The 14,788-nt window shown below is 48.1% G+C and overlaps 1 protein-coding gene across 2 annotated transcripts in view; it reads left to right on the top strand.

The window, feature by feature from the left end:
• The first annotated feature begins 7,658 nt into the window (after positions 1–7,658).
• SAMD11 (sterile alpha motif domain containing 11) overlaps positions 7,659–14,788 on the top strand; it is a 109,510-nt gene continuing 102,380 nt past the window's right edge. The window contains exons 1-2 of one of the 2 annotated variants that reach the window (XM_087878893.1): positions 7,659–8,400; positions 11,891–11,982. In XM_087878893.1, the coding sequence (XP_087735019.1) occupies positions 7,872–8,400; positions 11,891–11,982 (621 nt within the window). In that variant the 5' untranslated portion in view covers positions 7,659–7,871. The remainder of the gene's footprint in view (positions 8,401–11,890; positions 11,983–14,788) is intronic. The other variant, XM_087878892.1, reaches the window with a different exon arrangement.

Raw genomic sequence — 14,788 nt, 5'->3', positions numbered from 1 at the left:
TGCTGGCTTGCCAAGACCCTGAATTTTAATCACGTCGGGGGATGTTGCAACGGTTGTGAAGCGCGAGGAACGTTTTCTCCGGTGTCGTCGCAACTTCGAACGGTCGCTAAACGAGCGATTGTAAAGCAAGGACTACCTGTCTATGGGAGAAAGACGTAGGGCGGGGGTCAGCAACCTGTGGCTCTGGAGCCGCATGTGGCTCTTTCACCCCACTGCTGCAGCTCCCTGTCACTCAAAATATGCGTCACAAACTGCCAATGTGTGACACCCACCGGAATGCGATTTATTGAGTTTCTCAACCCCCGGTAGGCCAACCATGGATAAATCCAAGAAAAGAAAAGTTTCAGAAGAAAACAGAACATTTAATTCAACTACATATGCTAGTTTTGTGGCCGCTCAAGAAATAGTCAGGCACGGGAAGGGTTTTGTGGCTCCCGGTGTTTTCTTTTCTGTGGGAAACGAGTCCAAATGGCTTTTTGAATGTTTAAGGTTGCAAGACCCCTGACCTAGAGAGATGGGGGTAACGATTTGCCGCCAAGGGTGACCAGAGAACAGACTACATAGCCCACAGCTGCATAACAAGAGGTAGAGAAACACAGAAAAGAATCCGAGGCTCTTAAAAGAGACGGTGAAAGATTTGTCCTTTCAGACTTCGTAAAATTCTCTCAGGGTAAGTTTTATAATACAGTAGAATTATCCCATCCGGCGGTGACTTCTTTCTCGTTTGCCCACCGAGGCCGAGAGTGCCAGCGACTCACGCTGTGCCCGCGCTGCTTTTTCCCCCCCCAAATGTTTGGCCCTTCAGATTTTGGTCATTGGAAACCGGACGGGCTCGGCTATTTCCAGACCATCAACGCCCTGCAATATGATGGATGGTGGGAATCACGATTCTGCTTGCTTCGGCCAGCCCTGAGTTCTTTTATTTTCTTTTATTTTTTTTAAATTTTGTTTTGTTTTGTGGTCTCCGCGTCTCCTTCTGATCCCGTTCGGAGTTTTCGTTTTGATTAAAGCCGCGTATTGTAAGGTTGCTGTGGCAACAGTTTAGTTCAATTAATCCTTTTGCCTGGGGAATAACATTAAAAGCAAGAAAATAAGAACCCCCCCGAATAAACAAACAGAACGCCTCCTGAGCGGCTCCGATCAGATAATCAAGGATTCCCACAAAATCCCCGTTGAGTCAAAAACTTTCTTGCATTTGCAATTCCTCCCTCTCCCCCCCGCCTTTTTTTTTTTTTGGAGAAGCCAGTGGGGTGTTGTGAGATGGTTCGCCTTTAATCCAGTGGATTAAAGCGGCCTTTTTTTTTTTCCCAGATCTCCTTAGGAAAAAAAAAGGCAAGAAAAGCCTGTCTGGCCCATCTCCCTAGCCCCCCACCCCAGTGCCCCACAAAGACCCCCCTCCGCCTCTGTGCTGTCAAAGTTTCTCCTCTAATGAAGCAATCTGGCTGTAGGCTGCTCTGACCTCTCTCGGCCGCCCCATGGAGCCCGGAGGAAGGGGGGGCCCCCCGCTTTGAATCCCAAGCTTCCCGTGTCTGCACCGCTTAGAACAAAAGGAAATCCAGCTGTGGAGGCTGTTTCTGCCACAGCTGGGTGCCTTCTGAAGTCTCCGAGGAACTCCTTAGGCAGAGTTAGAAGCTGCTGCCGAGGGAAACGGCCAGCCAGCATCTTGTGCTGCTCCCCCACTCCCGTCAATCATTTCATTTTTTTAAAAAAATAAATTATTAAGAAAATTTTATATTTTTACCAAGAGCCTTGGGTGGCGCAGCAGACTAAAGTGCTGTTAAATAGCACCAGCTGCCTGCAATTACTGCAAGTTCGAATCTCACCAGGCTCAAGGTTGACTCAGCCTTCCATCCTTTCGAGGTAGGTAAAATGAGGACCCGGTTTGTGGGGGCAATAAGCTGACTTTGTAAAAAAAAGAACACGGCTTAGGGGGGTCCGAAAGTCCTACTAAGCAGGTACATACAAAAGTATGAAGGCTATTGCTTGACGCATTGTAAGCCGCCCTGAGTCTCCGGAGAAGGGAGGCATATAAATCGAACCAATCAATCAATCAATCAATCAATCAATAATAAATAAATAAATAAATAAATAATAAATAAATAAATAAATAAATAAATAAATAAATAATAAAGCCGCCCAACTCACTCAACAGGGGCTTCAGGCGGTTTACAAAAAAAATCAAAGCCCAATACAAAAGCCCATTACACACACACGCAAACACACACACACACGCGGTAACGAAAGGTAGACCTCAACTTACTACCATAAAAGGTAAAGGTAAAAGTTCCCCTTGCACAGATGCGCTAGTCGTTCCCGACTCTAGGGGGCGGTGCTCATCTCCGTTTCAAAGCCGAAGAGCCAGCGCTGTCCCAAAACGTCTCCGTGGTCATGTGGCCGGCATGACTCAATGCCAAAGGTGCCCGGAACGCTGTTTCCTTCCCACCAAAGGGGGTCCCTATTTTTCTACTTGCATTTTTTACCTGCTTTCGAACTGCTAGGTTGGCAGAAGCTGGGACAAGTCACGGGAGCTCACCCCGTTACGCGGCACTAGGGATTCGAACCGCCGAACTTTCAATCGACAAGCTCAGCATCTTAGCCACTGAGCCACCGTGTCCCTTGATTACTACCATAGTTGAATCCAAAATCTCTTTTTTTTTAAAAAAAAATTTTTAGTGTTTTTTTTATTAAATATATTTCTTAGTGCTTAACGAACATTGTGTTGTCTGGGTAATTATTGCTTAACCATTATAAATGTACATTCTTAAATCTCCATCTCTTTTTTTCCCAGCCACTGGTAAAATAAGATTCCATGTTTGATAATCGTCTGCATCTTCTTTCTGTTTAATTTTCAATGTTGCACAATCTAATCTATTTTCTTGACTATCTCTCTTCCTCTTGCGGTGTATCTTCATTTTTCCAGCCTTGTGCGTATATAATCCTCGCGGCTGTTAAAATAGTTGAACCTAACACTTCTGTTGTTAAAGTGAGTTTTGCACCATTTTGTGACTTTTCTTGCCACCGTTGTTAAGTGAATCATTGCAGTTGTTAAATGAGTAACACGGCGGTTGAGTGAATCTGGCTTCCCCGGTGCTTGAATGTGAATTTCCTGTTGATGCCAAGATGCAAATCCATTAGGAAAATGGATCCGGGCGACATCCGAATCATTTCATCTTGGGTGACCAAATAGAGGCAGGGGAAAAAAGAAAAGAGAGAGAGATGGGCGACCTATAAATTTAATAAATAAATAAAATTAAACGCAGTTTATAGACATGAGGTGGAGACATTGGAGTGCACGCCTCTGATAACTGGAGCGGAGTTTCTGAATCAAGGTTTTGAAGAATGTTTCCTCTTTTTTGCTATGCTCTTCTGACGCTGGGCATGTGGTGTTTGAACAGAGTTAGAAAAACTGGTTTTGCAACACTTGATCAGAGAGAGAGAGAGAGAGAGAGATGGGAGGGAAAGAGGGAGGGAGGAAGGAAGGAAGGAAGGAGTGAATAGATAGATAGATAGATAGATAGATAGATAGATAGATAGATAGATAAGGAAAGAAAGGAAGCAAGGAAGGAAGGAGAGGAGAGGAGAGGATGGAAGGATGGATAGATAGGTTGGGAAGGAGGAAGGAAGGAAGGATAGATAGGGAGGAAGGAAGGAAGAAAGATATATGTATGGATAGGGAGGGAGGGAGGGAGGGAGGGAGGGAGGAAGGAAGGAAAGAAGGATAGATAGGGAGGGAGGGAGGAAGGAACATGTATGTATGGATAGGGAGGGAGGGAGGGAAGGAGGAAGAAAGGAAGGAAGGAGAGGATGGATGTATGGATATATAGGGAGGGAGGGAGGAAGGATGGATAGATAGATAGGTTGGGAAGGAGGAAGGAAGGAAGGATAGATAGGGAGGAAGGAAGGAAGAAAGATATATGTATGGATAGGGAGGGAGGGAGGGAGGGAGGAAGGAAGGATAGATAGGGAGGAAGGAAGGAAGAAAGATGTATGTATGGATAGGGAGGGAGGGAGGGAGGGAGGAAGGAAGGAAAGGATAGATAGGGAGGGAGGGAGGAAGGAAGATGTATGTATGGATAGGGAGGGAGGGAGGGAGGGAAGGAGGAAGAAAGGAAGGAAGGAGAGGATGGATGTATGGATATATAGGGAGGGAAGGATGGACGGATGGATAGATAGGTTCAGAGGGAAGGAAGGAAGGAAGGAAAATAGCTCATATTTCATGCAGGGATCTGCCTAGGATCTATCTACACAGGTAATCCTCGACTTACAACAATTTGTTTAGTGACCATTCGAAGTTACAAGGCCACTGAAAGAAATGACTTTATGGCCAGTTTACACCCGACCATTGCAGCAGCCCCCGTGGTCACACGATCAAACTTCAGACGCTTGGCCACTGCTTCGTATTTATGACGGCTGCGGCAAAAGTCAAAACGCGGGGAAGCCAGCTTCGCTTTGTGTTACTCACGGTCGCGAATTCGCTTAACAACCCGTAGCGAGGAAAGTCATAAAAAGGGGGCAAAACTCACTTTAACAACTGCCTCGCTTATCAAAATTAGGACATTTCCGGGCTCAGTTGTGGTCGTAATTCGAGGACTACCCTGTGTAATTTCTTTTTCTCCAGCACAATTTTGGCAAGCCAGCTGGGATATGCGGAGAAATGTCAGGTGTTAAATCATACCCTCAATTTTTAATGGAATGCACAAGCTGGCAATTAAAATATATTTCGCCTCCGCCCTGCCCTGAGTTTATGAGCCCTGAGCTAAAACCAGCCTCTTGCTCCTTCGGTGGTGGTGGTGGGGGGTTTAACCTCAAGGGCAGGGTGTGGGCCTTCGTTTCCTTTTCATGTACAGATTAAGGTTGATAATTTATCTGGCTGTTTTTCATGCCAGAACATCTGGATTGGATCAGGGGGGGACGTAACGACTCAGGCCCAGATGTTGTAGGATAAGGGTCAGCAACCTGCGGCTCTGGAGCCGCATGTGGCTCTTTTGCCCCTCTGCTGTGGCTCCCTGTTGCTCAAAATAGGCATCACAACCGCCAATGTGTGACACCGACCAGAATGCGATTTATTGAGCTTTTCAACCCCCGGTAGGCCAACCATGGATAAATCCAAGAAAAGTTTCAGAAGAAAACAGAACGTTTAATTCAACTACATATGCTAGTTTTATGGCTGCTCAAGAAATAGTCAGGCCCGGGAAGGGTTTTGTGGCTCCCGGTGTTTTTTTTTCTGTGGGAAACGGGTCCAAATGGCTCTTTTGAGTGTTTAAGGTTGCAGACCCCTGTTTTAAGATAAGGGTGCAGATCTGACCCATCTTTTCAAAGCTACACGAAATAAAGAGATTTTTAACGTTGACAATAAAAACTGTTGTTGTGGGATATGCAGGTAGAGTGTCAGAATGAGAAAAAAATGAGAGAAAAAAAAAAGGCTGTGCTTCCCACAGGCAGTCCTCACTTAGCAACCGCCTCGTACAGTGACCGTTCGCTGTCACGACGGCGATGGGAAAAGGGACCCGGTGACCCTTTTCCTTGCGTTCCCGACCGTTGCAGGTCCGGGAAGCAAAGGAAAGCTGAAGTCAGATCGTAAGCACGGTTTCCAGTTTCACTTAGCGACCGCTTCGCTTAACGGCCAGTCGCCTAGTTCCGCTCCTACATCCCTGCCTGTTTCCATGCGAGACGGGTTGCCAATGGTGGTTTTAATGTGTTGATTGCTGCATCGTTGTATTGCTGGCTGTCTCAAAGAAATATAAATTTTAAAAATATATATCATTTGCATGATCAGCGTTTACTGACTGAACTAAGTTGTAATTTGGCAGTTCGGTGGAACACGTTAACCCACGAATCGTGGTTTGCAAACTATTGAGCACTGTCTTCCTCGAAACAGATTTTGGGGTGGGGGTGGAAGGTTCAGCTAGAAGAGTTATATCCTTGTCTGTCACTTGCCCCACTCCATCTCCCCCCCACCCCCCATTTAAAATCCGCTTATCCCCCTTCTCTTCCACCCTTCCTCACTTTGGACACACAGTGGTAAACTCATTGTAGAGGTGAGAGATACTCCCAGTGTTCTCACATTGGTGGGGAAGGAAGCCCGGCCCCTACCACCCCCTCTTCCTCCTCCCCCAACTCCATCCAGATGCCTGTTGCTCCTGGAACAATGCTTGGGGGGGGGGGCCCTCCGTCCTCTCGGCATTGGCATCTGTCTGAATCTGCTTGGCATTGCCAACCTGGTTTTACCAATGGATCAGCCAGACGGGCTGCCTTTTAGGGGTGTCCCTTACTACCCCCTCCTCCTCTTCCCCCAACTCCATCCAGATGCTTGTTGCTCCTGGAACAATGCTTTGGGGGAGCCCTCCATCCCCCAACATTGGCATCTGTCCGAATCTGCTTGGCATTGCCAGCTTGGTCTTACTAACAATCAGCCAGACGGGCTGCCTTTTAGGGGTGTCCCTTACCACCCCCTCCTCCTCTTCCCCCAACTCCATCCAGATGCCTGTTGCTCCTGGAACAATGCTTGTGGTGGTGGGGGGGCCTCCGTCCCCCAACGTTGGCATCTGTCCAAATCTGCTTGGCTATTGCCAACCTGGTCTTACCAACAGATCAGCCAGTCTTTTTAGGAGTGCGGGGGTGGGAAGACAGGATGTGGCGTGGGGGGGGAGGGGGGAATTTGAACCCTTCGCAGGTGCCTGTCTCCTCACCCCTGGGGAGCGGTGTGGGGATGGGGGGGGAAGAGACCCCGAAAAGTTGGGAAGTTGCTCTGAAAGAGGTGGCTGAGCTACTTCCTTAGTGACGCTTGGCAGATTTTGAAGTTTTTGCGCTGGGAGGGTGGGCAGGGGAAAAAAAGGCTGAAAAGGCACGAGTGGATCTGTCCGATGGTGGAAAAAAAAGAAAAGAAAAAAAGCTGAAAAGGCTCGCATGGATCTGGCGGGTGGTGAAGGAAAAAAAGGGGAAGAAAAGCTGAAAAGGCACACGTGGATCGGGGGTGGTGGGGAAAAAAAGAAAAAAAAAGCTGAAAAGGCACGTGTGGATCTGGCAGTAATGGGGAAAAGGAGGGGAAGCTGAAAAGGCTCGCGTGGATCTGGCGGTAATGGGGAAAAGGAGGGGAAGCTGAAAAGGCTCGCGTGGATCTGGCGGTAATGGGGAAAAGGAGGGGAAGAAAAGCTGAAAAGGCTCGCGTGGATCTGGCGGTGGTGAAAGAAAAAAGGGGAAGAAAAGCTGAAAAGGCACGCGTGGATCTAGAGGATGGTGAAAGAAAAAAAAAGCTAAAAAGGCACGCGTGGATCTGGCGGTAATGGGGAAAAGGAGGGGGAAAAAGCTGAAAAGGCACGCGTGGATCTGGCGGATGGTGGAAAAAAAGAAAAGAAAAAGAAAGAAAGAAAGAAAGAAAGAAAGAAAGAAAGAAAGAAAGAAAGAAAAGAAAGAAAAAAAAAAGAAAAGAAAGCCCTGAACTTAATCCAACGGGGGTATTAACAGAGCCCGAGGTCAGGCTCGGGGCGAGTGGATCGCTTTCTCCCACCGGCGGCGGCGGCGGCGGCAGGAGGACGAAGTAGGGAGAGACCCATACCCCTTCGGCGACCGCAGTGGCGGCGCCCCCTCGCTGGCCGAAATGTCAAACCCGCCGCCGGAGGCGCGTCCTAGCCGCTGATTTAAACACACACACACACACACACGAAACAACCCAACGCTGCCGGCGCTGGCTGCGGGAGTCCGGCGGCGCCCCGTGGCTGCCGCCGCCGCCTCCTCCTCCTCCTCCTTCTCCGCCGCCGCCGCCTCGCCAGCCGCCTCCTCCTCCGGCGGCGGCGCCTGCAAGGTGTAGCTGCTGCTGTTGCCGCCTCCTCCTCCTCCTCCTCCTCCTCCTCCTCCGCGGAGAAGCCGCCACCATGCCGGCCATCAAAAGGGAGCGCCCGGATGGCGAGGAGCTGGCGCTGGCCGCCTTCCACCCGCAGCCCATGGAGTACCTGCTGCCTTTAGCCGCCGCCGCCGCCGCTTCCCTCCCGGTTGTGACCCCGCACCCGCCGCCGGCTTACGAGCAGCTCTTCGCCGCCGCCGTCGTCGCCCACCAGCAGCAGCACCAGCAACGCGCCTACTTGGAGTTCCACGCCGCGGCCGCCGCCCCCCCGCCGCCCCCTCTGCCCGAGGAGCTGGTGCTGGAGCGCTTCTCCTCCGCCGCCTCCTCCGCCGCCGTCTCCTCCACCGCGCCGGACTTCCAGCCTTTCTTCGACCGAGGGGAGCCTTGCCTGGAGGTGGAGTGCGGCGAGAACCGTGCCCTGCTTTACATCCGCAAACTCTGCCAGGGGAGCAAAGGGCCGTCCATCCGTTACCGGGGCGAGTGGCTGACCCCCAACGAGTTTCAGTTCGTCAGCGGCCGGGAGACGGCCAAGGATTGGAAGCGCAGCATCCGACACAAAGGTACCCCTTGGCCCACCCACCCACCCAAAAAAATAAAAGCGCACGCGGGGGAAAGCCTCTCTCTCTCTCTCTCTCTCTCTTTTTTTTTTTCCCCAGCCTCTTGGGGTGGCAGGCGCTCTGCCCATGGGCAGAGGCCCTCTCGCCACTTTCCCTCCCTCGGCTCTTAATTTCATTTAATTTAATTTAATGAACTCAATTTATATACCGCCCCTCTCCGAAGACTCACAATACATTTTAAAAAAAATCATTATAACAAAAACATTCAAACATTAAAAACATTAAGGGTCTGGTGGCTCAGCAGACTGATAGCATTGTGATTTAACACCCGCCGTCTGCAATGACTGTAAGTTCGAATCTCGCCAGGCTCGAGGTTGACTCAGCCTTCCATCCTTTCTAAGGTAGGTAAATTGAGGACCCGGTTTGTGGGGGCAATAAGCTGACTTTGTATAAATATACAAAAAGGATGAAGGCTATTGCTTAACGCATTGTAAGCCGCCCTGAGTCTCCGGGGAAGGGCGGCATATAAATCAAATTTAAAAAAAAAAAGAAAAGAAAGAGAAAGAAGGAAGGAAAGAAAGAAAAAGAAAGAGAAGCTGACTTTGTATAAATATATACAAAAGGAGGAAGGCTATTGCTTAATGCATTGTAAGCCGCCCTGTGAGTCTCCGGAGAAGGGCGGCATATAAATCAAATTTAAAAAAATAATAATTAAAAATTCATTCTTCGATGGGAGGGGGGGCTACGGACTATAGGATGGAGGAGGGGGAGGGAGGAAGGAAGGGGGGCGCATGGTAGGTCTGTTTGTATGTTTTTACCCAGTCTTGACACCTCCTTCTGCGGGGATCGTTGGTGGGGAGGGGAAGGGAATGCGCGCAGAGATCCTCTTGGATCGCGCGCAGCCTGGTTTGGGAAGAGGCGGGCGAGGGAGGGGGGGATGTTTCCCCCCCACCACTCTCTCCTGTTTTTTGGGGGGGGGGGCGAGGGAGAAGGAAGAGCGAGAGAGCGCGCGTTGGAGAGTTTCCCCCCCCAGCGTGGTTGCAAAGTTGCGCAGAGGCGCGCGAGAGACTTCGGAGGTGCGTCCGTCCCCGCAGTTCGGGGCGGGCAAAAAGAGGGAGGGAAGGAAGGAAGGAGGGAGGGAGGGAGCTTTCCTCCCGTTCGCCGGCGGGGTGGAAGGGGGGAGTGGGGGAAAAAAAAAAAAAAGAAGGAAGACAGACGGGAGCGCTGGAGCCGCGCGCCTTCACTCCAAACCCCACCGGCCGCCTGGCGCGGAGCGCAACCCTCCTTCGGCTTTTGCTCGGGCTGCCAATGGAGCCGCGGCGACCTTCTAAAGCCGGAAAGCTCCGAGACGGCGGCGGCGGCTTCTTCTTTGGCGCCTGGAAGCGGGTGGGTGGCGCGCTCGGAGCGGCGGGGGAAAGGAACGGCGGGGCTCCCGCTTTGCGATCCCCGCTGGCCAAAAAAAAGCCCAAAAAGCTTGGCCCAGCTGTTGTTTACCGTCGGAGGCGCTTGGCTGCGGGGTGGGTGAGTGGGGAGGGGGCATTAATGCGACCCCCCCCAAACCCCCCTTCCCCCCCTTATGCCTGATTGCTGCTGTCCGCCTCCCCACCCCCCCAATTTTGGGGAGGGGGTTCTCCTTGTAGCTGGCGTCCCCTCGGGGGTCTCTCCTGCCCTCTTTGCGCCGCTTTGGGGGATCGGTCCCCCTTTTTTGGGGGAGGGGGAGAGCAGAAGCCAAAATTTCATTTTTCATTTCATTTTATTGAATGAAATCAAGGGAGGAGGAAAACCCCACGGAGGGCAGGTGGGGGGGCAGAGCTGGGGTCTCCCCCTCCCCTCCCCTCCCCTTCCCCGACGCGGCTTCCCCTTCCCCTCTTTTTCCAACCGCGGAACGGAGCCCGAGGCGGTCTCTCTCTGTGTGTGTGTAATGTGTTTGGCGTGGGCGCCCCGTCGCCGCCTGGGACTTTGGTCTTTTCTCTCTCCCGCTGGCTGTGTGTGTGTTGTGTGTGTGTGTGTCCGTGTAGGGCTCGGAAGAGGCGGCTTTGACATATCATTAGCAGGATGCGGCGAGCGGAGACGGGGTGGGGTGGGGGGCGAGGGGGAGAGAGAGAGAGACCGGCGAAAGGTCGTTTCCAGGCGGTTGATTGACACCTCGCCTTGTTTATTGATTGCCTGGAGGAAGAAGAGGGGGGGGGAAGGAGAGAGAGAGAGAGAGGGAAGGAGGGGGCTGTCTCTCCCCCCCACCCCCCCTCCCCACCGCTAATGAAGCCTCAACCCCGCTCCGCTGCAACCCCCCCGTCTCTCTGCCCTCGGGGGGGAGAGAGACCTTGTCCGCCCCTTCCCGTCCTCCGCAGCCTTCGCGGTCGGTTGGTCGGAGGGAGAGAGATGGGAGGGGGGGTTAGATAGCCCTTCTACGCTGCATCTAGAATGGGGGGGGGAAGGGTGGGGGAAGAAAGAAGCCTGGCCCCTCCTTCTCCTCCCCCTCCCAAGCCCCCAACCTCCTTCCCCCCCATTTCTCCCCCCCCCCGTTCCCCATTAGTCACCTTTTCAGTCTGGCCAAGGTTTTTTCTTTCTTTCTTTCTTTCTTTCTTTCTTTCTTTCTTTCTTTCTTCTTTCTGTCTGTCTTTCTATCTTTTTTCTTTCTTTCTCTCGTTCTCTCTTTCTGTCTGTCTTTCTATCTTTCTGTCTTTCTTTCTATCGTTCTATCTTTCTTTTTTCTTTCTTTCTATCTTTCTGTCTGTCTGTCTTTCTGTCTTTCTTTCTGTCTGTCTTTCTATCTTTCTACCTTTCTTTTTTCTTTCTTTCTTTCTTTCTATCTGTCTGTCTTTCTATCTATCTATCTTTCTTTCTTTCTTTCTTTCTATTCTTTTCTTTTCTGTATCTTTTTTCTTTCTTTTTTCTTTCTTTTTTCTTTCTGTCTTTCTGTCTGTCTTTCTATCTTTCTATCTATCTTTTTTCTTTCTCTCTATCTATCTTTCTGTCTGTCTGTCTGTCTGTCTGTCTTTCTGTGTCTTTCTATCTTTCTATCTTTCTTTTTTCTTTCTTTCTGTCTTTTTATCTTTCTAACTATCATTCTGTCTGTCTGTCTTTCTATCTTTCTTTTTCTTTCTTTCTTTCTATTCTTTTCTTTCTTTTCTGTCTATCTTTTTTCTTTCTTTCTGTCTGTCTGTCTGTCTATATTTCTATCTATATTTTTCTTTCTTTCTTCTTTCTTTCTATTCTTTTCTTTTCTTTGTAAGAGGATTAGTTAGGGGCTAATGAGGGTGGGGGGCATGCTTCCTTTTTCATCGATGGGGAGAGGGTTCAATTAAGGAACGGGTTGGGGGGCCTTGGAGGGGGTGGGGGGTGGGTGGGGGGGTGGGAAGCAGGGCTGATGTCTTTTGTGCAATGCCTTTTGCTCTCTTCCAAAAAAACAACCTAAGCACTTTCTCCTTTCTCTGCCCCCTTCTTTCCCCCCCTCCCCACCTTTTTTTTTTTTTTTTTGTCTTCCTCTACCCAGGGAAAAGTTTGAAGACGCTTATGTCCAAAGGAATTTTACAGGTACATCCACCAATCTGTGATTGCCCTGGGTGTCGAATTTCGTCTCCAGTGGTAAGATGATCGTGAAAAAAAAAAAAGCAAACAAACGACAACAACAACAACCAACCCAAAATGAATCCGGATTTTTCTCTTTCTCTCTCTCTCTCTCTCTCCCTCCTCATTATGGCACGTTTTTTGCTGCTGCTGTGTGTGGTGTTGTTTTTTCCACCTTCTGGATTAAGGCTGTCATTTAAAACGGTCACAAGCTTTGGACCCGTTGCGTGGAAGACAATTTTTCCACAGGGGGTGGGGGGTGGGGGGGAGAAGGGAATGGTTTGGGTTTCTCTTAACTCACCAGCCACTCGCCTCCAGCTGTAGGACCCGGTTCTGATTTAAAAGAAGTGGGTGGGAGAGGGGAAATTAATCTATCTATCTTTCTATCTCTTTTATCTATCTCTATCTCTCTATCTCATCTATCTATCTCATCTATCTATCTATCTATCTATCTATCTATCTATCTATTTATCTCTATCTCTATCTATCTATCTATCTCTATCTATTTATCTATCTATCTATCTATCTATCTATCTATCTCTATCTCTATCTCTATCTATCTATCTATCTCTATTTATCTCTATCTATCTATCTATCTATCTATCTATCTCTATCTATCTATCTATTTATCTCTATATCTATCTATCTATATCTATCTATATCTATCTATCTCTATTTATCTCTATCTATCTATTTATATCTATCTATCTATCTAGTCTGTGTCATTTCTCTCTCTCTTACTCTATCTATCTATATCTATCATCTCTCTCTCTCTCTCCTGTTATTTCTCTCTGACACATCTCTCTACTATCTCTACCTATCCATCTCTATCTATCTATGTATCTATCTATCTATCTATCTATCTATCTATCTATCTATCTATCATCTATCTATCTATCTCTATCTTGTTATTTCTCTCTGACACATCTCTCTCTCTCTGTCTCTATCCTGTTATTTCTTTCTGACACATCTATCTATCTCATCTATTTATCTAGTCTGTCATTTCTCTCTCACACTATCTACCTACCTACCTACCTACCTATCTAGTCTGTCATTTCTCTCTCACTCTATATCTATCATCTCTCTCCTATTTCTCTCTGACACATCTCTCTCTACTATCTCTCTACCTATCTCTCTCTCTCTCTCTAGTCTGTGTCATTTCTCTCTTTCTCTTTATCTATCTATAATCTCTCTCTCTCTCTCTCCTGTTATTTCTCTCTGAAACATCTCTCTCTACTATCTATCTATCTATCTATCTATCTATCTATCTATCTATCTACCTACCTACCTACCTACCTACCTACCTACCTATCATCCATCCATCCTATTTCTTACCCACCCTCTTAGTGGAATAAAGCCAACCATACCGGATTGGCGTCCCTCCTTTGGGATCAGAGAGAAATCTTCAGAAGATCATCTATCTCCACTGCTTAGAAGAATTGAAAAAAGGAAATAGATGTTTTTGTCTGCTTTTTAAAGCTCTCCAGATTTTGTAATATAAAAATAATAATAATCATGTAGTTGAGAACAGTTGCGTTCACACAGGCGATGGAGGCATTTTTTGTCTGGGAAAACTACTGCTGCCTTTCTCTGTTTGTTTTTTGTTTCTCCTTTTCGAGTTTTGCTTGGTTTTTTTTGGAAATACAAATGTTGCAACTGCTGTTGAGTGGAAACCTAATACAATTCATATCTGCTGGTCCACCGGAGATGTCTTAAGGAAGAGGGTTTGAATGTGGTTTAGGGGAAGAAGGCTGCTTTGGTTGCAAGGCTGCGGATGCCACCGAATGTTTATTGACTTCTTATAATTTCATAAGGACGTTGTCGTCGTATTCTTGGAGCGGGAGGGCGAAAGCAGTTCCAGCAAGCAAGGAATAGCTGGATATGGTGACTGCTGTGGAAGAAGAAGAGGAAATGGGATTTGATGGATTGCCACTCGGGTGTCTGGTATGATGTGCAGATGGTAAAGTTTGCATGGCAGTCTGTGTGTGATTGGCCTCACCACTTTCTGATGGGGGCATCCATAGCGTGGCGAGTTTTGCCCGCACAGCATCGCCGGTTTTGTGATTAAAGTCAGATGCTTGTATTTGCTTGGAGGTGGTGGGGGGGCGTGGGGGCGGAGAGAGAGAGAGAGAGAAGAATTTGGCATTTTGAGAAAACCCCATGGGATCCGAATTGCGTACATAACTTGTAAGGCTGGTGAAAAACAGATGTCTGGCATTGCTTATTTTTAAAGCACATCTGGGAAAAGAAACAAGGAACAGATTTTTTTTTTATAAAAACAACACCAAATCAAAAACCCCGAAGCTGCTTTGGGGTGGGTGAGCGGGATGAACTCTTAAGAGAGATCTGTCACAGATTTGCGCATGTGTCTGTAAAGAACTGGTAATGACATTTGAACCAATTTCATTCTGGATTAAATTCTTAGCAGGGATGATGAGTAGAAAGTAGACCTCCCTTTCCCTAATAGAAGAGATTCCGTCTAGCTGAAATAAAGGAAGCTTGGAGATAACCTTTTATATCTGAATTCCCCGCAGTTCCTATGCTCAAAATATATTCCTGGGTCGAAATGGATGTTCAGTTCTGAATTGTTTGCCTTTCGTGCCAGATGATGTCAAGATTTTAAGTTTAAAAAAAAAACTTGATTCTATAAGCATGCCATGTTTCCACTTTATCTGTAGTTAGAGTAGATGAGACTTTAACCAGTAGCTGGAATCTTATCACCTACGAAGCCAAGATATGGTTGAGGGTTTTTTTCCCTGTGTGTTTAAAATCCAGTGTGACTCCAGCCTTGCGGATTATAAATTTATGACTTCGTCTTTTTTTT

The sequence above is a fragment of the Pantherophis guttatus genome, chromosome 15 (assembly GCF_059756535.1).
Source record: "Pantherophis guttatus breed Tessera chromosome 15, ASM5975653v1, whole genome shotgun sequence".
NCBI lineage: Eukaryota > Metazoa > Chordata > Lepidosauria > Squamata > Colubridae > Pantherophis > Pantherophis guttatus.
This window is presented reverse-complemented; position numbering and strand designations above follow the sequence as displayed.